The sequence below is a fragment of the Sminthopsis crassicaudata genome, chromosome 1 (assembly GCF_048593235.1).
Source record: "Sminthopsis crassicaudata isolate SCR6 chromosome 1, ASM4859323v1, whole genome shotgun sequence".
Lineage (NCBI taxonomy): Eukaryota > Metazoa > Chordata > Mammalia > Dasyuromorphia > Dasyuridae > Sminthopsis > Sminthopsis crassicaudata.
Genome location: NC_133617.1, coordinates 12194750 through 12216317, shown reverse-complemented (window position 1 = coordinate 12216317; position 21568 = coordinate 12194750). Strand labels below are relative to the sequence as shown.

Genomic DNA, 21568 nt, shown 5'->3' with positions numbered 1-21568 from the left:
ACAGAAATGCTGTCTCAGCAGGGGGCAATTTTCGGTTTTCTGATATTTTGCTTTTGGGGGAGTCACAAATAAAAGCCTTTTGAAATTCGTGTGTGTGTGTGTGTGTGTGTGTGTGTGTGTGTGTCTATACCTGTAGTAGAAGGGGTCAAGACTTGGTCCTTAACCATATCCCAGTCCTTCTCTATTCGCCCCTCCCTTATCCCCACCAGTTTAGTTGCTAAAATCACAGATGGGTACTGGTAACAAAAACATGGGGTGTTGATGTGTCTGTACCCTGTTGTTCCTGAACCATGGAGCTGTCCCTAATGAAACTGGAGGAACAGCTTGTCATTGGCTGCTTAAGGATTAGCCACATTCCTAGCAAGCCTTAAAAAAACCCCAAACAATAAAACAAGCTTACCGGTTTAGAGATATAGATCAGGAGAAAAACATCTGTGTGGGATCATGGGTATTAAACTTCTGTGGGAGGGCAATGGGAGCAATTTATCTGTTCTACTTCCAGAAGGGGGAGGGAGGGAAAGGAAGAAGAAGAAGAAGAAGGAGGAGGAGGAGGAGGAGGAGGAGGAGGAGGAGGAGGAGGAGGAGGAGGAGGAGGAGGAGGAGGAGGAGGAGGAGGAGGAGGAGGAGGAGGAGGAGGAGGAGGAGGAGGAGGAGGAGGAGGAGGAGGAGGAGCCTGATCCCTAGTAGCAAAGAGAGCTAACAATGGGTTTAAGGGATTCTTAACCCAGAATTCTGGGAATTTGGCTGCAGAGAACAAATCCAACTTAGCTGAATGACCTACTCAGAAGAGAAACTGCACCCAGAGGGGAATAGAATGAAACTCCATAAGAAAAGATGTTAGAGTATTGCAAACCAGAGGCATGAGTTGCCTTTATCATGTAGCTTCCCTCTATGTGTACCTCATCACTAGTCCTCCCACTGGCAGTGTATATTTGTGAGATAGTGTGCCCCACGTTTATGGGGAAATGTCGCTTTGGCCTTACTATACCAGCTTAAAGCCTTTGCTTTAAGTGAGTTGAATTATTTCCTGACTACTGAAGAGAAGCTCATCAGTGGGGGCTTGTGCTGATTTCAGAAGTGTAGACCCAGTCCTCGGGGCTTTGGAGCTTCCTTCATCAGGAGGTACTTCACTAATCCAGAATCAGAGAAGCTGATTCCAATCAATTCCAAGTAGCTTAATTCCTTTTGGGGAGCTCCGTGAAGTAAACCTGTTCGTCCTGTTGTCAGAGAGTCCAGCTTGGAGTGTTCTGGGGGTTATTAGAACTGCATTCTGACACCTGATATAGCTACAGCTTGCTCTCTGCACCTCTGCCCACTCTCTGTGGATAGAGGGCGGTTTGGTGCCTTTTGTGAGGTGAACCGGTCCCACCAGGCCCATAATCCCTCTGTGAAGAACTCCATGTCGGGAATCCATCTGGTGCTAGAAATATCCTCAGAAACTTTCTTCCCCCCAACATTTGAGGTTGTTAGTTGTTAGTTCTAATTTAAAGGTTGCTTTTTTTCTTCTAGCTTATGTTGGGGCGGATCTTTCCAAGTGCCAGACGAGTAGGGATCCAGGATAAACTGGCAAACGCCATTTGTTTGCTGAATTTGCCTAGTCTTCTATTTGGAATGATTGCAGTCTCCTATTCCACCAGCTCCCACAAAAGGTGGCTAACGGGGGGATTACCGGAGCACTTTGCTGAATTAACTATTTGTTACTCTTTCCAGGGCATTTGGGAGACAATTAAGAACTGGGCCCTATAAGCTCTGCTGAGGCTTTTTAAAGCAAGAGACTCAGAAAGACTACACTTGAGCTTGCCAAAACTCTCAAGAACTTCCCAGAATTGGGGATATGGCCAAATGGAGCTCAGTAAATTTGCTGAGAAGAGCAAAAGTTTAAGTAGGGGTGAATATAATTAGGGGAAAGCTGCCCATAGAACGTTCATGGAGCAGAGATAAGCTCCCCTTTGTAATCAGCAAGCTCCCAATTTTTGGGATGATTCAGCAGTCCCTGGTCCCAGTGACAGCCACGGGGGAAGGGATTTTGTCCAAAAGTTTAGGCCCTTGATCCAGGAAAAGCCTCTGACTCAGTAGCCTCTAAAGGGAAAAAGAATGGGCAGCTAGGTGGTACAGTGGATAGAGTACCAGTCCTGAAATCAGGAGGACTTAAATTCAAATCTGGTCTCAGACACTTAATATTTTCTGGCTGTGTGACCCTGGGCAAGTCACTTAACCCTTCAGCAAAAAAAAAAAAAAAAAAAAAAATAATAATAATAATAATAATAATAATTAAGAAGATAAAAAAGGGAGAAGGAACTTTTGCCCTTTTCCCCTTCCCATCAGCAGATGTCATGGAGGTTTGGTACATTCAGACCACAATAGTTTGCTCAGTTGATGCAATCTCTCCTGTTAGCTTTGGAGGCATTTCCTCCTGGCCTGGAGTGCAGGAAATTTTCGGTTTCTGGCATCTGGTGAGAGATGCGTGGTAAGGGAAAAGACCTTTTGGCCTCCAAGATCTGGGTCGTAGGTCTTGGCCTTTTTGTTCATGCTTGTTCCTTCTTGATGGAGGGAGTGGAGTCTCTGACCTTGGTTGAAAAAGTGAATCTGGGAGCCAGAATCCAGACAGGTTTTGCAACCAGTGGAATATCATGACTCAAGCAAGTGAAGGAAGAGGCCTTTGAGATCCCAGCCCAAAAGAAGGATTCACCCGGCATGGGTGAATAAGAATTTGAATAAGAACTTTGGGGGAAATCAATATTAGTAGGAACTAAATTGAATTATGAGCCTGATGAAGAGATTTAGCCTCCACAGGATGGGGGAAATATTTATACGTTTGTTCTTGCTGTATTTCAAATATAAATGTCCCTTTGGAGCAGGGCAACTGATTAAGTAGAACTGGGGGGGGGGAACTCTGAGAGAGAACATAGCCAGTAAGGGATCAAACTTATGGCAGTCCAGAAGAGACACATCTAATCCCCCCGGGTGCCGTCCCAGGGTACATACGTGTTACACTAAATAAGGGACTGCTCAGTGAAAGATGTCTTGGACTCACTATGGTGGTGGGGGGGTCTCTCTGCTATGTACACAGTGGCAGGAAGACGACTACCTCTAAAAGCATGTCCCCTGGTTGCTTGTATTTCTTTCCCTGAATATAGATGACCAAGAGATCCCAAGATGGACCTTTCCATTTTCCATCTTTGATTTCAACCTTTGAAGTGAGCTCACGAGTTTGGGAGGTCAGAAGTTCAAGACTTAGTAGGAAGACTTTTCTATAATTAAATCCTTCTTAGAGAAGATGACCACTGTCCGGTAGCAGGAGCTATGATCTGGATTGCTAGAGGGCATGGACCTGGAGGGCCTTGTTAGAGTGATGAATCCTTGAAAATATCTCATGATGTTTTCATAGCAACCTGACTGTTAGCTATTAACCTGTCAGTTGTGGGGACAAGGGTCAGACCTATATAGCCCTGGAGGGTTCAGTGAGGCAGGTGACCTTGCACAGCCCTCCCTCCCTTAAATCCATTACTTATAAGTCATAGCATAGGACACAGGAGTTAATGTATAGTCTTTGTCAATGAAAACTAATGAGTCTTTTAAGTATTTTTAGTATGGAGGAAGAGAAGAAAGAACCTGGGAGCTAGTAGAGACGACATACCCAGAATTGGATTAAATGATCTCTTATTATGGTGAATCCCAACAAGGAGGGCAGTGAGTGATGGTGATAGAGTGAAGCTCTATAAATGGCAACAGGGAGTAAGGAGCAATTCTACCACTGTCCAGGACCAGTGTCCCTTAGGGTGGACAGACTCATGAGAACAAAGAACAGAGAACAGAGCCATTCACCCATTACTTTTCTCCTGTTTTCTCTGCCAAAAATAATCTTTGGTTTGGAAAGCATAGAACAAAATTGATTTATAGGAAATCAATAGCCAAGATAAATAAGGAAATAGGAAGAGAACATTTGCCCTAGTTGACTTCAAGGCACCAGACCAAAGTTACATCTTTGGGGACTGAACAAACAGGCTGCTGAGCCAGGAGCAGCAATCGGAGATTTCTATTCTACTTCAGAAGTGGAAAGGCCTTCAAGGCTGGAAAGGGGCAAATGTTATAAGAGAAAAGAATCAAGTAGCAACTTTAAGGCTGGAGAGATTGATATAAAGTACAATTCTGGCTCAGGGACAATGCATCGCCTCACATGAAGGAGCATAGCCAGAGCAGCTGGCTGGATGCCCCATCTAGCTGAGTCACTGGGAGGCAATTTGAGGGCAAGCTATCAGTTTATTCATTCTGAGCAAGCACCAATTCTCTGGTCCTCCCCGTCCTGAGCCACCAGAGTCCCCACTTCCCTAGATGACCTCCTGGGAGGTATCTACCAGTTCCCAAGTGTACTGACTAACATCTTGTCATCCATTTCTTTCCCCAGGGTGATGACTCCGAATTTACTCAATAAGCACCTAAGTTAGATGTAAAGTAAAAGTTAAAATGTTACTACTTTTAATACTTGGCCACTGTCATAAGAGATCCAAATGTTCGCCTTCCTCTGTATCTTGTATCTTTTGTATCTTGTTAGAGATCTAAAAGAGGTTGAAGGGACATATGAAATCCAGCAGGCATAGTCCAGTCCGATGGAAAGTCAGGAGTATAATATGGAGTGAAACTCTCCCTCTGCAAGATCCTGCTGCCTCAGTGGCCCTTTCCTCCCATTGCTGAAATCCTCCCAGAATCTCTGTTTTGGGGAAGTGCTCAGGCCAGCTATGTTCATTATTTGACTCCTCACCCAGTTCCACTCCCAACTTTCAGAATTTTGACACCATCTATTCCACTCCCATTCTCAGGTCCCTTTGATTTGCTGTTTTCTCTCAAAATTAAAATGGAAGCTCCTTGAATGCAGGGAATAGTTATCCCTTCCACTGCCACAGCACCCCAGGATCTAGAAAATCCACATAAAATTGTTTGGTACCTCCCTTTGTAACAGAGAAGTTTAAATTATGATATTAAAGGATTATATAATGCCATGCACATATTTTATACTTTAAATTTCTAATTTTTTTTTCGGTCATCTGCTGGCCTTTTTGTATCATGTGTCTCCTACAAAACTCCCCCCAAAAATCCCATTTCACTTCTTATGTCAACCTGCAATAGGTTGAAATGGTGATTGGGAAAGTTGCAAGGTAGGAAAACTGTCTTTTCCTTTTTGGTAATATTTTAATTTCTACTCCTTAGCACAGGGCCTGGCATATTTCTTCAATTAATTGCTTAATAAATGTTTATTGATGTTACTTTCCCAATGTTTCTACTCAGTTTTGTTCTTTTCATCAGAAATACTTGAGACTCCTTTATTCTACAAGTGTCAATTTGTGACCTCAAACCCACAAAACTCCCAAATGATGCCTGAACTGGATAAAATTGTACTGGAAAACATTTAACAAAATAATAATACAGTGTCGATAATGTTGATTTGTGTAACTTGGTAGGGATTCCATTCTATTTAAATTTGACAGCACCACTATTCCATTAATGGTTCACTTTCCTTTTTTTTTTTTAATGCATTACTTTATAAATCATGTTGGGAGAAAAAAGGGAAAAACCACAGGAGAGATTAAAAAAAAAAAAAAAAAAAAGAAGAAGTGAAATAGCCTGTGTTGATTTACATTCAGTCCCTTTAGTTCTTTTTCTGGATGCAGATGGCATTTTCTGTCCAAAACCTATTGGGATTGCTTTGGATCACTGAACTGCTAAGAATCGAATCTTTCATAGTTGACCATCGCACATTCTTGCTGTTCCTGTGTACAATGTATTCCTAGTTCTGCTTGTCTTGTTCAGCATCAGTTTATGGAAATCTTTCCAGGTCTTTCTAAAATCAGCTCGTTCATCTTTTTGCAGAGAATAATATCCCATTACCTTCATATACCATAATTTGTTCAGGCACTCTCCCAGTTGATGGGCATCTCCTCATTTTCCAATTCTTTGCTACAACAAAAGGAGCTGCTACATTTTTGCACATGTGGGTACTTTTCCCTCCTTTAGGATTTCCTTGGGATACAGACCCAGTGATGGCACTGCTGGGTCAAAGGGGATGCAGAGTGTTATAGCTCTTTGGGCTCTGTTCCAGATCGCTCTCTGGAATGGCTGGATCATTTCACAGCTCCACCAACAATGTATCAGCGTGCCAGTTTTCCCACATCCCCTTCCACATATATCATTACTTCCTGTCACCTCAGCCATTCTGGGAGGTGTGAGGCGGTATCTCCGTTGTTTCAATCTGCACTTCTCTGATCAGTAGTGACTTAGAGCACCTTTTCATAAGACTACAGATGGTTGTAATTCCGTGTTCTAAGAATTGTTCGTCTCCTTTGACCATTCCAGCTGGGGAATGACTTAATCCTTCCGAATCTGACCCAGTTCTTTATCAGAAATACCGGCTGTGAAGAATTTCCCCAGCTTTGTACTTCTTTCAATCTTGTTTCTTTTGGTTTTGTTTGGGCAAAAATTTAGAGCGGAAGGATTTTACACAAACGGACGCTGGAAACTCAGTACTCGAACAACTAAAATGCTATGGGAAAGGGGTGTGCTCGGCGGGGCCGCTGCGGCCGCTCTAAGCCCCCTTTTCACACACTCTCCGTTCACATTTGGCAGAAGCTGCCGGGTCTTGTGCTTCTTCATTCCCAGAACCTTCTCCCCGGATGTTGTAGCGGTTTCTTTTCGGGTTCAAGCCTTTGGATCGCTCACTTCCGCCCATTCTTCAGGCTGGGATTGGAAGTCTTCCAGAATGGAATTTCGAGCTACTTCTTTGATCTGGGTTTGAAGAGCCTCCCAGCCCCGCCGTTCCCAGCTTTAAAGTCCCTCTCAGCGGACATTCCCCATTCTCAGGCCCCTCCCTAGCACATTCCGTACTTAGTCCCGCCCCTTCCGTATGCCTCGCCCGCAGGCGGAACCTTGGTAGTCCAGCCAGAGGTGTCCCCGCCCACGGTGCCCGCTGTTCTCTTCCGGGAGCGGGCCGGAAGTGCCTTCGCGTAGGCCCCATCCCCCGTGTCAGGTGACGGGATCCCGTGGAGGAGGCTCCGGACCCGCCACAGCCGGAGCCAGGCCGACGTGACGGGCGGCAGACGGAACGAGCGAGCGAGCGCTGAGGTACCTCGGCGGCCCGTGGCGCTCCGGGGCTGCCCGCACTCACTGAGGGTGCGGGCTTGGCCTGGGATTGGGGGGCGGGAGGGAGCGGGCCAGGACCTCCTCTCCGGATCTTGGTACGGCTGCGCAGGCGCTCTGGCAGGGAAGAGAGGGTGGGGGTCTGACTTGGGAAGTATGCGCCTTCCACTTTTTACTGGGCATGCGTTGTAGAAGGCTGGGGGGCGGGGGGAAGAGGCCCCTCGTTCTTGGATTGTCTGGGAATGTGACACGCCCCCCATAATTTGCCAGTGCGCATGCGCGCTGAGGAGTGGCGGAAGCTAGAGTGTTTTTTAACCCGAAACTGCGCGTGCGCTCGGGAATCTGGGTGAGCTGGCTGGTTGAATGCCCACGTCTGCTGCTGTTTAACTCTGTCTGCGCGTGCGCTCTGTAAGTCGGGAAAAGCCCCGAGTATTTGGGTCCCAACGCGTTTGTTTGCTTACGCATGCGCCCTAGGAAACTGTTGACAGGTTCCGAGCTGACGGACCCCCCCAGGAGCCTGTGACCCCCTTGCGTCTGCGCAGTCTCCGTGGGGTACCACGTCGGGCTCTGGTGCAATCTCCGGCCCCCTCCCCTCCCTTTGTGACTTCACGGGGGGCGTCTGCTCCCCTTCCCCAGGACCGGGCAGATGCCTGGGGGCCGCCTGGGATGGGGCTGGGGGGTCCCTCCTGGCCTGGCCCGGGCTGGTCCGGCCGAGGGACGCGGCAGTGACTTCTCCCGAGGTCTTGTTCCAGTGCCCGCCGTGGTCATTGCAAGCGTGGCCCTGAGCTCCAGTAAGCAGTGACCCCCGCGAGCCGCCCCGCCCCCGCCTGCGGGACCGGTGGTGAGGCCCGGTGGTGAGGCCCACCAGGTGGTGAGGCCCGGGGAGGCCGAGTGGCCCTTTGTCCACGGGGCTGGGACGGCCCTGGGAGGGGCCGGGCTGACTCATCCCCGGAGCCGCCCTCCTCTTCCTGATGAGAAACTGAGCTTCCCCAGACGCAGCGGGGCTTCCCCCCCAGACTGGGGTTCCTGAGGGGATTACCGCCCATGGGGGGGGCGGGGCGGGCAGGATGAAATCACAGCTGGCCCTTGACCTTAAAGACCCCCCACATCCTTGGCTCAGCGGTGGCACTCCCCAGAGGAAGGAGGGGGCGGGCCGAGGCCTTCAGGATGGGGGGCCCTCCAAGGAGGCGGCCTCTAGCTGGCTCTCGGGCCCACCTGGCCACAGTCATAGAAGGGGCATCCCCGCCAGCTGCTTGTCTGGTTCCACCAGAGCCCAGGATGGAGCCAGCAGGGCGGCCAGAGTGGGAGGGCGCAGTTTGGTCCGTCCTTGCGGCTCCCCCAGCCCCGGGTGTCCGGCCCCCTGCGTCCAGCCACCTGCCACGTCTGCCTGAGGGCACCTCCACCTTTCATTTAGCCAGCGAGCCACCCCTTAGTCAGGTGCCTTTCCCCATCAGATGCCCGTACCTCTTGGGGGGGGGCTCTCCTACCACCCCCAATTTTTTGTTCATTTTTACACCCTTTTTGGGTGCGGGTCACTTTCTTTGATTGACCCCTATGCTCCGAAGAGCGAGGACAGGTCTGTTGTTTGTCTTTATGCGCCCTTTAAATTAAGTTTTTCCTAAAGAAAACGGACGGTGGAGAGGACGGGGAGAAAGAACGTGTTGGTAGCCGTGGGAGTAGTAGATTTGAGGAGATCAGATGATCGTAATTACACAAATAGGATGGGATAACTCCTTATTAAGTTATTTTTGTGTGAAAGGCTCGCTCGTGCATGGCATTCGGGGCATAACGGTTTTTTAATGGCAGGTCCTTGACCTTAAGGGTTCTCCCCGGGGCTAGCAGGCAAAGCCATTGAGAAATCTTAGGAAAGGAGACACATTGGACCGCTGAGGTTTGGTGGGGAAAGACTCAGCGGGTACGTCTAAAAGGATGTGCCTTATTCAAAAGGGATGGCAGACTAAAGAGAGTTGCAGTGGAATGTCACGATGTATTAAGAATATATGTAAAAAACCCCAAAAACTGGAGGGGGAGAAGCTGGGGAGAGAGAGCCAGAGTTAGACCTAAGAGCAGCCCAGCCTCACAATCTTGAAGGATGATGCTCGGAGAAGAACAAAGAGAGGGGTCCCTGGAACAAACTCTGGGGCCACAGCTAACATTCTCCCCGCCCTCCCCCATCCCACGCGAGCCGGTGCTGAGTTACGCATCTTACGGTCTCTCGTTTGATCCCCAGTCAGCCTGGGGCAGGCGAGTTCTTATTTTCCCTTTTTGCAAACTGAGGCAACCAGGTTAAGTGACTTGCTCAGGCTCACTCAGCTAGCTGCCCCTCCTCTCAATTTAGACTGAATTTCCCAGTCCTTGATGCGCCACACAAAGAAGCAGATATGGAACTGAGGGTAACAGACAGGAAGCTGGAGCAGACAGACAAAGGAGCGCTTTTGTGGACATTGAAGGGTCTTTCTCAACGTGTCTGAAAACTGGGAGGATCTGAATATTTGTGGCAAGTCAGGTAGAGAATGATTAAAAAGCTTATCAATTACTGACCATGTGTCTACCAGTCCATGTCCACAGAAATCCTCCTGAGAATAATCTACACATAATACGTGTTATATAATATAGGGATTAATAATTAAGGGATTCTATGATGACGTAAGAATGGAGTAAGTTGATATTTTCAAAGAATATTCTGGAGCACATCATGTCTTTAAAAATCATCCAGTTGATTAAAAAGCCAAAGAAAACAGGATTTCTCTCTAGTTTTATGTGAGAACTATTAAAAAAAAAAATCTCCGAGGAGAGCAACCAACAAGACAGTAACAGAAGCTAAAATCCTTTTTTCCCCCTGAGGCAATTAGGGTTAAGTGACTTGCCCAGGGTCACACAGTCAGGAAGCTTTAAGTGTCAGGCCAAATTTGAACTCAGGTCCTCCTGATGCTCTATCCATTGCACAACCTGGCTACCCTAACATAAGCTTTAATCACCCCAGATTCCCTGAAAAATCTAAACAGCAGATAGAACTTTGTCCAACTCTGCTCATGGCTGTCCAGCAAGGCATAAAACAGGAAGCGTGTTGACCATCGTCAGCATAGAGTTCAGATGGAAGAAGGCCCACATGCCTTTCTTTGTGAGCCACTGATTTTTACATTAGAACCTTTAAACATAATCCCTAATCCATCAAAATCCTTCGACCCACCATCTCCTGTGGAAAAACCAAGCAGGTCTCCTGTCTGGACCATGATAACCCATAGGGCTGACTTGGTAGAATCGTGGATAAACAGGCCGACTGACACTGAAGGGGGTTCTTGCTGGAAAAGGACAATGGGAGTAGGTGAGATAAAGTTTGGGAAATTTCGAAGCGTTTCCAGCGGCCCCACGTGTCTCCCGAAGCAGAGGCCCATTCTTCTGCCCACAGCAGTGACGCTCTCTGGCCGTGACTCATGGCATCCCACGGGCTCTACGGATTCGAGTTGTAGTCCCCAAAGGGCAGTGGAAGATCCCGTGGCGAGCGTAAATAGGCCGGGCAGCGTATTACCAGTGAGGAATTATTCACAAAAAGTGGCCTGAAAGGTGATCTCCAGAGGAGGAGGAGGGAGGCCAGCCATTAGCGTGACCAAGGCTACCTGCTCCATTGAGATATGAAGGACTTTGTCAGGGTCAGTCAGTGAACATTGATTAAGCACCTTCTGTATGCCAGGGCACTATGCTGAGTGTGGGGAATCAAATACAGAAGAGAAAGCCCTCAAGGGGCTTCCAGTCGCATGAGGGAAGAAAATCACAAAGGAGGCTGATGAGAGGGAAGGTGCCCATTGCAGGAGCAGGCTGGGGAAGGGGTGGGAAGTGAAGGGCCGGTTGGCTTGAGCCCCCTCAAGTGGAGGCTTTGGAAGGACTCTGCTGGAAGGGAGGGCGCCCTGATGAGGAACGAGCACCAAGACTGATGACATTTGGGGTGATGATGAGGGAGCTGGGTGGGTGGCTGCTGTGCCAAGGATTTACAGGAGAACATGGGCAAGAGCTGCAGTATTAAAAGGAACGGATGGGAGGTGCCAGGATGACAGCACAGAGCCATCAGAATGTCACCGGCCCAGCACACTTAAATGGATCTTGGAACTAGATCTGCCAGGAGAGGGAGTGGTTCAGAGAACCAACCGATTGCAAGCCGGAGGGGGAGGGGAGAAGGAGAGAAAGGGAGAGGGAGGGAGACTTGGAACGAGGTCAGCACTCCATTTTAAAACTTCTGAGGAGAGAAAGGGAGGACAGCAGGCATAGGAAATACACTCAGAATTGTGGGGTGGGAGGATATTTCACTGCCTCATCTTCCTTCTGCACTCCTGCCAAACTGAGTTACTTGCAACCTGAGCCCCTGGGCCTCCAGGCCCCAGGAATCACCATGTGCTCTTTTGCTGCATCCCAAGAACCCGTTGGGTCTTTGTATCTGTCCTGAGGCTGACTCCTCATAGATGTGATGTTTCTCTTTAGGAGAACGTGGACTCCTCAAAGGAGAGACTGAATTAATTTTTTATTTGTATCCATAGTGCTTTGGTAGACACAAGTGCTTATTAAAAACTTGATTCCATGGACCAAATTTCTGCTAAGGAAGTTGTTTTAGGAAAGATGACAACCTCCCAAACATGAAATTCTGAAGATTAAGAAAAAAATGCAAATTACTGAGATGAAAAAGGGGAAGTTGTTTAAAGAGAGGGCAGGATGGAAACCCAACTAGACAAGAGTCTTGGTGAGCTCAGATTATTGGCCCAAATGAGCATCCTACCAGTGAACTGAAAGAAGGGCATTGAGCACTGAGCTCAGGCGTCAATGATGAGAATCCAAAATGGGGGCCAGAACCTCAGGATGGGCAGATAATCAAGGGGAGAAAGTAAAAAGCCCGTGAGTTAGATTTCCACTTCTGGCATAATTCTAAACTAAATTATAATAGGAATTGTCAGAGAGGACCAGAAAAGGCAGACAGGAATAATCCTATTATTCCTATAGCCTACTGTCCAGAAGAGAGCATATTAAAGTAACCCCATATCTGTTTCTGGCAGGGGTCTGGTCAACAAGATTAGGAGAATGACATAGGTAGAACTTACTTAGATTTGGCCAAATCCCCCTGTTCTTGGGGAAAAAGATGTAAGCTGAATGTTACGACAGTGAAGTGAGTTTTGACCTGGTTAACTGGCCAAATCCAGAGTAGTTATGAGCAATTCCATTTCAACCTTTGGTCTCTCTTCTTGGCCAATATTAAGAATTTTTAATGATCAGGTCCAGAATGACAGTTTGATAATATTGGAGAAGGATTCCTCATGATGGTTTTATTTTTTTTAATTAATTTTATAATTATAACATTTTTTGACAGTACATATGCATAGGTAATTTTTTACAACATTATCCTTTGTATTCCCTTCTGTTCCGAATTTTCCCCTCCTTCCCTCCACCCCCTCCCCTAGATAGCAGGCATTCCCATACATATTAAATACCTCATAATGGTTTTAGATGCAGCCAAATTATTTGAAGTCCTCCACTTATATAAAGACACTTTCCTTTGAGGAGTCTTGGAAGTCTTAATTTTGGCAGAAAGTTGAATGCCTCGGAAGCAAGGCAGAATAGTGTCATGCTTTTCTAGTCACTATTTCAGACTTAACTGTGTTGGTGTCATGTTTTAAGGAGACTTCTGTTCATAGCCGGGCTCACTTCTCACCCGCTGGGGCATTAGAACCAGCCACTTTTTCCTCTTCAGGCTTAAGTTTAGTTGACAAAGGGCTGAACTCATTCCAAGTGTCCTTCAGCTCTGAAATTCACTGAGATCTTGAAATGTTTTGAGGCATTCATTCAGTAAACATTTGTATGTTTTGACCTACAGTGTTCAACAATGCTATTAAAAGGTGGCTGTCTTCTGTTGAAAAATGCTTTTAGTATTTAATTTTTTAAACATTTTAAAGTCTTCAAATGGCCATCCTCCTTTATAAATCTGCCCTGCATATAATAATCTCAGAATCATTTTCATTCACCATTCAGTTAATGTTTTTTGGGCACCTGCTATGTGCAGGATATTCTGCAGAATATTGGAATAGGTACAAAAACTTAGATATCTTGCTAAAGGGTAGCATAGACAATGAATCAATATCAATACTAACTATATATGCACCAAGTGGTGCAGCATCTAAAGGAGATGTTAAGAGAGTTGCAAGAAGAAATAGACCGTAAAACTATACTAGTGGGAGATCTCAACCTAGCACTCTCAGAATTAGACAAATCAAAACACACACACACCAAAAAAATAAGAGAGGACTTGAGATAAATAGAATATTAGAAAAGTTAGGTATGATAGATATCTGGAGAAAACCAATTAGAGACAAAAGCTTAGTTAGGATTTGGCTTCCTTCTTCCTGGAAATCCCAATCTTTGAGGGGCAAAAAGGCACGAACACAGATATGTGATGCACTCCTTAGAGAAATTAACCGTCTTGAGTTCAGGGAAACAGTGGTTTTGAAAGTTGTGCCCATTGCTGCTTTCCCAACATTGTGTCCTGCCAAGCACATCACCTGAGATTCTCAAAATAGAAAAGGTTATTATAGAGTTGCCTGTCTGACTCCAGGACATTTTAAAAGATTATCCCGTGCTGGGTGGTTACCCCAGTTTAGTAGTGGAAAAATTAACATTTTAAAAATGATCCAGAAGCTGTCCTTTGAGGAAATGGATCTTCAGCATTTCAAAGATCTGGCATTTTCATTAGTATTTTTATTTCATTCCTTTCAGCAACCCAGATTTTGGCGTCTCCATGTCCTAGTCCTTCATTTCTCCAACCCCTTTTAATCTCCACTTCCTAGAGTCCCAGATTTGCTCGCTTCCTTCAGAGGGCAGCGCAGGCACCACCTCCTCCTGGAGATCTTTCCTGTCGTCTTCCAGCTGTGAAGCGTCCAAACTTTCCTGCACACTCCGGGCAGCCTCCCCCTCCCCCATGACTTTATATTTACTCTGTAGTTCTTTTGTATATCTCCCCCCAGATAACGGAAGCACACGCCAGGAACAAATTGTCTTTGTATAACCTAGTGCCTTGCTTTGTAACAGATTCCTCAAGGTTGGCGTTCTGGGAAAGGAAAAGGGAGGGAATACGCACGTATGTGGCGCCTGCGCCGGGTTGGGCACAATGCTGAGTGCTTTATATTTTCTCACAGCTGCCAACAATCCTGCAAAATAGACACTGATATTATCCCCATTTTACAGGTGAGGAAACTGAGGCAAATAGGTGAAGCACCTTACTCAGGGTCACCTGAACAGTAAGTGTTAGTAAAAATCAAACTGAAAATTCATCACTAGCAGACTGATTTCAGCTCGTCTGGAAACCTTTCCAACAAGGAAAGCTGTCTAAAAGGGAATTGGGCTGCCTTGGGAGATGGTGGCTTCCATCTCTTTGGAAGAATCCAAGTAAGGTTGGACCAGGCCTTTGCTTTATTCTACCCTGTAGGAGGAATGAGTTTATAGTCTAGGAAGTAGGAGAGACAGACAGATAGACAGAGACAGAGTGTGTGTGTGTGTGTGTGTGTGTGTGTGTGTGTGTGTGTTGAGCTAGAGAGACAAGTGATAGATCTTAAGTATATGTTCAGTCATGTGATGGAAGTAATTGTGTGAGGAAAAGGATGCTGGGAGGAGCACAACACTGCTGAAACAGAAGGACCACTTTGAGGGTTATATGTAGTCTTTCAGGGACACAGACAGGTGCCCCAAGAGTGGTAGCTGGTTTTAAGCTACTGTCGAGCATGTGATGGGCGAGAGTACCCCGCTCTGGCTCTCCTAAAGCCTTTCGGCTGCCAGCCTAGAGGCTGGACTTGAAGGGCCCTGTTTGCTTCCTGGATATGATGATACCCTGGAGGAAGGGCACACCAGAGCTTTCAAGACACACACCCAATCACACAGGAAGAACTGAGTTTAGGCTTGCTCTTTTACGGGCTGCGCTTGATAGACTCTGCGCCTTGGTGGTAAGAATGTGGTAAGAGATGTGCAGGAGGGAAGTGGTTTCCAAAGGTGACGCCTGTCTGTCATTGTGGAGCGCTCTTGACAGTCTCTGCTCTATGCCCGCCCTCCCCCATTCACCTGCCATCGGCACTTCCTTTATTGTGTCATAAGATCTTTTTTTTTTTTTTTTTTTTTTTTATTATATATATATATATTTTATAATATTATCCCTTGTATTCATTTTTCCAAATTACCCCCCCTCCCTCTATTCCCTCCCCCCGACGACAGGCAATCCCATACATTTTACATGTGTTACAATATAGTCTAGGTACAATACATGTGTGTGAATATCATTTTCTTGTTGCACAATAAACATTAGAATCCGAAGGTACATGCAACCTGGGCAGACAGATATTAGTGCTAACAATTTACATTCCCCTCCCAGTGTTCCTTCTCTGGGTGTAGTTGTTTCTGTCCATCATTGATCAACTGGAAGTGAGTTGGATCTTTATGTTGAAGATTTCCACTTCCATCAGCATACATCCTCATACAGCATTGTTGTTGAAGTGTACAGTGATCTTCTGGTTCTATTCTTTTCACTCAGCATCAGTTGATGTAAGTCTCTCCAGGCCTCTCTGTATTCCTCCCGCTGGTCATTTCTTACCGAGCAATAATATTCCATAACCTTCATATACCACAATTTACCCAACCATTCTCCAACTGATGGACATTCATTCATCTTCCAATTACTAGCTACTACAAAAAGAGCTGCCACAAACATTTTGGCACATATATGTCTCTTTCCGCTCTTTAGTATTTCTTTGGGATATAATCCCAGTAGTAGTGCTGCTGGGTCAAAGGGTATGCACAGTTTGATAACTTTTTGGGCATAGTTCCAGATTGCTCTCCAGAATGGCTGGATTCTTTCACAACTCCACCAGCAATGTATTAGTGTCCCAATTTCCCCACATCCCCTCCAATGTGTCATAAGATCTTGAAAAAGATCTTAGCAAAAAGACTTTAAACTGAAGAAGAAAGAGACGGAGAAAGCTCCCTGTGCCTTTGCCCCCAGCTAGATACATCCCATAGACACGGGAATTGACTGGGTCAGGAGGAGGAAGAGCAGGAGACTTTTCCTGAAGTTTCCAGGAGAAAAATCCAGAGTGAGTCAGTAATAAAATCTGTGGCCTCGGGCCTCTCATGTCCAGCGTGTGGCTGACAGCACGAGGAACGAGAGACCCTAACATTAGGAAGAATCATTGACAGCTGCAGTATCCTTCCTGGTTGTTGGGAGGAGGCCGGAGTAATTTCTGGAAGAGCTGCCTGATCTGAGACCACAAGGCAGGAGGAGGACCGCTAAGGAGCAACGGGCAGACTGGAAGCGGCGTAGGGTCTGCGCCAGTCAGCAGCCAGGCATTTCCCCCCTAGTATTCCTTAATGATAGTTTCAGTAGACTTAGAATTGAGACGGGGTTTTTCTCTGGGTCTGATTCTCCCCAGTGAGGAGCCGATGGCTCCAAGGGGGACATGGCAGGAACTTGCCGACGCCTTTGTCCACCCTGTATCCTGTGTGTGAAGCTTTCCCTCCCCCATCTCCCTTCTGGAGTTGTTCCCACACCGCGACCTCTGCTGACCCCTGCTTGGCCAGCTCTCCCTCCCCACTCCCCAATTTCTTTTTCATTTATTTATTCTTCCAAAGGGATGTGGACTCCTTTTGTGTCCTTGGCTCCCTCCCACCTAGAATAGTGCCTGGAGAGACCGTCCTACTGCTTTTAAATGCTGGTTGAAGTGACATTTCCTGTCTCAGAATCCGTGAGGGACAAGGAAAAGGAGCCGTTCTCTGGCCCCCATCCGGTTGGGGGAACGAGTAGATTTTAGAAGCGACAGAGAGAGGAGCTTTCCAGTGGAGGCTCAAAGAAAGGCGCGACCAGGACGGCTGAGCTTGGCTTCTGTTTCTTAGAGATGGTCTTGGTACCTGACAGGGCAGCGTCCAGAGGGTTTGGAGGGAGACCGTGTTGGAGATGGGGAGGAGCCCCAAGGCGGTTACCTGGGGCGGTGAGGTGGGCAGTCCTTGGTGAGCTGGGGAGGGGAAGGAAAGTGATTGTCTTGACTTCCAGAAAGGGGAATTGAGTGGAGTCTGTCTACTATTGTCCGGTGAGCGTGAAGTCAGTTCCGGGCCCAGTTTTAGACAATTGGGGGAAGTGAATATCCAGAAAAGCAGGTGGGATTCCAAGGTGTCCGCTGGCTCCGTCCAGAACGCGGCCTCCGGGATCTCCTCGCTTCCTTTGGCACGGGGTCACTAAACTGGTCCTCCTGGGGAGTGGCAGAGGTGGGGTTTGCATAGATTGGAGCAAAGCGTGGCTGTGGCTCTTGCTGTTCTTGGACAGGACGGAGGCCCAGGGTGGGTTCTGGACCTCCGCCTCAGCCCCGTTTGGATGAGCTCCCCCGCCAAGTGCCGCAGGGATCTGTGGCCTGGCCGTGGCTTTGCCGAGGACTTGGGTAAAGGTATCGATGCCCTGATTCCAAGCAAATAAAAGTGCAGATGGCACAGGCTTAGGCCCTTGGAGAAGACCCGGGAGCGGGTGGGATTAGCTGCCCTTCTGGCTGGACATGGACTCTAAGGAGAGGAAAAGGTGCAAAGCCCTGACCTTGCCCACAAATACAAGGTGGGGGAGGCAGAGGAAGCGGTCATCTGGAACACATCTTGGGCTTTCAGTGAACTACAAAGCGAATGAATCAGCGGAGGGATTTGGCAGCTGAGGAAGGCGCCTGGGGGGGGGGGGCGATGCTGGGTCCAGACTTCCTGCCCCTCCACCCTTCCTTCCTCCTTTTTCATTCTTCCTTTCTCTCTTCCTCTCTCCCCTTCCTTCCTTCTTTCCCTGGTTTTATGATGGCCATTGATAAGTGAGAGGAGAGCACCCACAGTCAGGGTGCCACGCGCATGTTGTGAAAGGACTGGCTGAAGGACCTTGGGATAGTTAACCGGAAGAGCCATACTCGGGGGCAAAGGGCAGGATCTGCCCTCAGTCTTTGAAGGACTGTCATATGTTCTGCAGGGCCCCAGAAGACAGAACCAGAGCCATGGGGGAGGGGCAGAGAGGCCCATTTGGGCCAAAAGTCCACTCCAAGGGGAGATGGGTTTTCCCAAGAGGAATGGTGCCTTGGGGCTTCGGCCTCCCACAAAGACTCAAAGTCACTTGTTTTAGAGACAATTCTTGTGTGGATTAGACAAGGTGCTGAATGGGACAGGACTGTAGAGGTCATGGGAACGAATCTTCACGCCTTACAAAGGGGGAAACTGAGGACCGCAGAGGGAAAGCTGCGGCAGCTGGGGGGCCGGCCAAGTCCCTCCGCCGCCGTTTATTGGGTGTGACTCGGCACATGTTGCATAAGCTTTCTCAGGCTACATTTTCTGAATTTGTGAAGTGGGGAGTTGGTCTAGATGAGTGCTCTCCGAGAGTGGGAGCCATGACATGACCCTGCTGGCCTGATCCCAACGGGTTTGAGGGTGGAAAGCTGGTCCCGCCCTGCCTCCCTTGAAAGAGCGGATCATGGAGCTTCTCCCCCCACCCCCTGCCTGCACCAGGGCCACAAACTTCCCAATGGGCCTCGGAGCAGCTCTGACCTCCCCCCCCATCTCCCAAAAACTTTCCGTAAGATACTTTAGAGGCCGCTGGTCTCAGCAATCCGGGTCCCTTCCGGCGTTCCAGAACTGCCATGTGATAATGGACTTCTTGCCAGCCAGAGAATGTTCACAGAATCATGGAGCGTCAGCCCCTGAAGGAAACGTGGAAAGCAGCTGCTCCAGCCCCCGCCCTTTAGGGAAACTGAGGCCTGCCAGATGAGGTAACTGCCACCAAAACGGCCAGTTGGAAGAGCTTTATTATTTTCCCTGGGAGATCCCACGAAAGAGTGACCGTTTGGCCGGCTTGGCCCCTTCCTGCCTCAGACACGCGGTGGCCGTGTGACCGTGGAGGAGAGGGCTGGCAGTCCCTCGGTGAGACCCTGCAGTGCCGTGCCCTGGCCATGCTCTTGCCAAGCGGCATTAGAAGCAAACCCCAACGGTGGTGCTAATTTTGTTTTTTTAATCATTTCTAGAAGGTTCCGGGTAACTCTGTGTGTCTGTTTTCATTTATTGCAACTGCCGCGGTTAGTAAAACCCACCATCTCGGGGAGGCCGCGGCCTGTCCTGGCCAGAGTCCCGGCACAGAGGAGCCTCCCCTCAGGATGGGCTCCGAGAACAAGCTTCCTGCCTCCTGGGACGGGCCCTTCCTGCCCTTGGGTTTCCTCTCTCTCCCTCTCTCCCCGTCCCTTTCCAAAGGGAGGGACATGGCGGAAAGGAGGGGATCTCCCAGAGCGGGAGAAGCTTGTTTTAACGAGAAAGTCACGGATTTGCACCGACTTCAAGTGCTCAGACACTTAGTAGTAGTTTTATGATTGTGGCCAAAGGACTTCATAGATAACACTTAGGTAACTTTACTTCTCAGCCTCAGTTTTTGCATCTGGAAAATGGGTTGATAATATTTGCACTAAATGTGACTACTATACTAGATGCCTCGCGGGCCTCTTGTGAAGAAAGCCCTTAGAGAGTTGGGATCGAGTTTGGTCCTGGGACCTCCCGGGGGAGACACACCCTCTCCCAATCCAGGCTGGCACCTTCTGTCCTGTAGACAAACCCCTGAGAGCCCCCCAGTGTGGAGCAGGGGCTGTGCTTAAGCCCCCCTGACCTTGCCGGTTCCGAGGCCTGCTCTCCCTCGCCGCCTCCGACCACAACGCCTTCCTGCGCTGTTCCCTTGGACCTCCGTAGCCCTCCACTGTCTCAGAACCAGTGTGATCATGGGTGTGTGTGTGGCTGTGGGAGCCAGGAGGGACGTCAGAGCTTCTGAAGAGCAGAGACGCTGCCCCTTCGAGCTTACCGAGGAGACCGAGACCCGGGCTCAGCCCCGTCAGGCTCCTGGAAGGCAGGCTTTGGCCCCGGCCCCCTGGGGTCGGCCTCTGAGCCGAGACTCCCATCCTGAAAACGTAAAGAGGAGCGCGCCGGGCGGTTGTGAGAGTCCGTGGCTGGGCCCGCAGCTCGTCGGGGAGACACTAGATGGGCCTGAGAAGTTCCGAGGGCTGTGGGAAAGCTCCGCGTCATCCCTCACTCCGCATGAGAGGAAACCAAGAGAGTTTCCTCCTGTAACTTCTGTCCTTCCTGGCGGGGAGGGCAGAGCGGATTCCTCCCCGGTGTGGCTCCGGACCCCTCGGGCTGGCAGTTGGGGAGACTCTTCCCAGAATCCTGCGCTTATTGCTTATTGAATGACTAAGGAAACCTGGAGTCACTTACAGTTATAAGGAAATTAAAAGTGCACAGGCCTTAACCAGAATTAAGAAGCCATGGGAGAAAGAATCGGGGGTCGGGGCCACCACGGCAGGAGGCTTGTACGGGCAGTGCCAGGCCCCTGGGGGTTGATTGGTTCCCAGTGTCCTGGAGCAAAGAGGCGCAGAGGAAGATGGGAAATTCCCGAAGACAGACTGGGTCCATTTAACAATTCTGCCCTGACTAAGCCAGGGGAAGGAAATTGGGTTCTTGTTCCCTCCCTTTCTCCACTTTCCTCTCTGGTTTCTGGCCCTTTGTCCTTGGGATCCTGGAAGTAGGGTTCTGTTTAGCCAGCTGAAGCAGTGGGGCTCTGTCTGACCCCCACCAGCGCCCTTTTACCCACGGGTGACAGGTCGGGGTCTGTAACAGCTCCCACGCCTGGAGTCCTCCACGCCGTCTGTCCTTCAGCCCAAAGTGTTTGGCCATATTGCGGGTCAAATAGACTTTACTAGACGGACCAGGAGCTTACCCACCATTTACCGCACCATTTACCGCACCATTCTGTGCCAGGGTCTCCCCAGTCCCCCGAATCTTTTGGTGAGCCCCTGATGTAAGTCATGGAGAAGGCGGGAAGGGCCCCGGGCTCAGGCCTCAGTTATGGCCTCTCAGCTGTGGGATGGGGGGTGAGTTAATGCTTGCTTTGTTCCTCCGTGAGCCTTCTCCTCCCCCCAGGACTTCCAGGTGGTCCCAACATCGGTGCTGTGAGCGCCTTCAGATCTTGGGTACTTGCACAGGCTCAGCACGCCCCGCCTGTGCCCCCCTCCCCGGCCTTGTCTCTAAATGTGCTGCCTGTGCCTTCTTCCCTCCCAAGCCCCTCTGGAGCTTGTGCGCTGGAAGGGCCTTGCTGGAACTCTGTCTTCCCAGAAATCAGCCGGAGTCAGGATCACCAAACGTCTTCGTTCTTGATCTTTTACGGTCAAGGTCAGGGGGTTAGATCTGAGCAATCTTCCCACACACCTTCCCCCCTCCAACGCCAGGAGAGACTGAGTGGGAGCGTCTCAATTCTTCTTCCTCCTCCTACTCCCCCCCCACACGTCACTTCCCCCTCCTTGTCCCACCAGTCAAGTCAGCACAGAACAGCTGGGGAGGGTCAGCCTTCAAACTAATTAATAGTGAACCGTCCAATTGGCAATTA

At 48.9% G+C, this 21568-nt stretch overlaps 1 protein-coding gene across 3 annotated transcripts in view; it reads left to right on the top strand.

The window, feature by feature from the left end:
- The first annotated feature begins 6971 nt into the window (after positions 1 to 6971).
- The window catches only part of RNF185 (ring finger protein 185), a 28891-nt gene continuing 14294 nt past the window's right edge, over positions 6972 to 21568 (top strand). The window contains exon 1 of one of the 3 annotated variants that reach the window (XM_074293422.1): positions 6972 to 7113. Coding sequence is in view for 1 of the 3 variants with exons in the window: in XM_074293414.1 (XP_074149515.1) it covers positions 7775 to 7919 (145 nt within the window). In the remaining 2 variants the exon portion in view is untranslated. Of the gene's footprint in view, positions 7114 to 7451; positions 7537 to 7773; positions 7920 to 21568 lie in introns of those variants that run through there. The other 2 variants (XM_074293432.1, XM_074293414.1) reach the window with 2 other exon arrangements.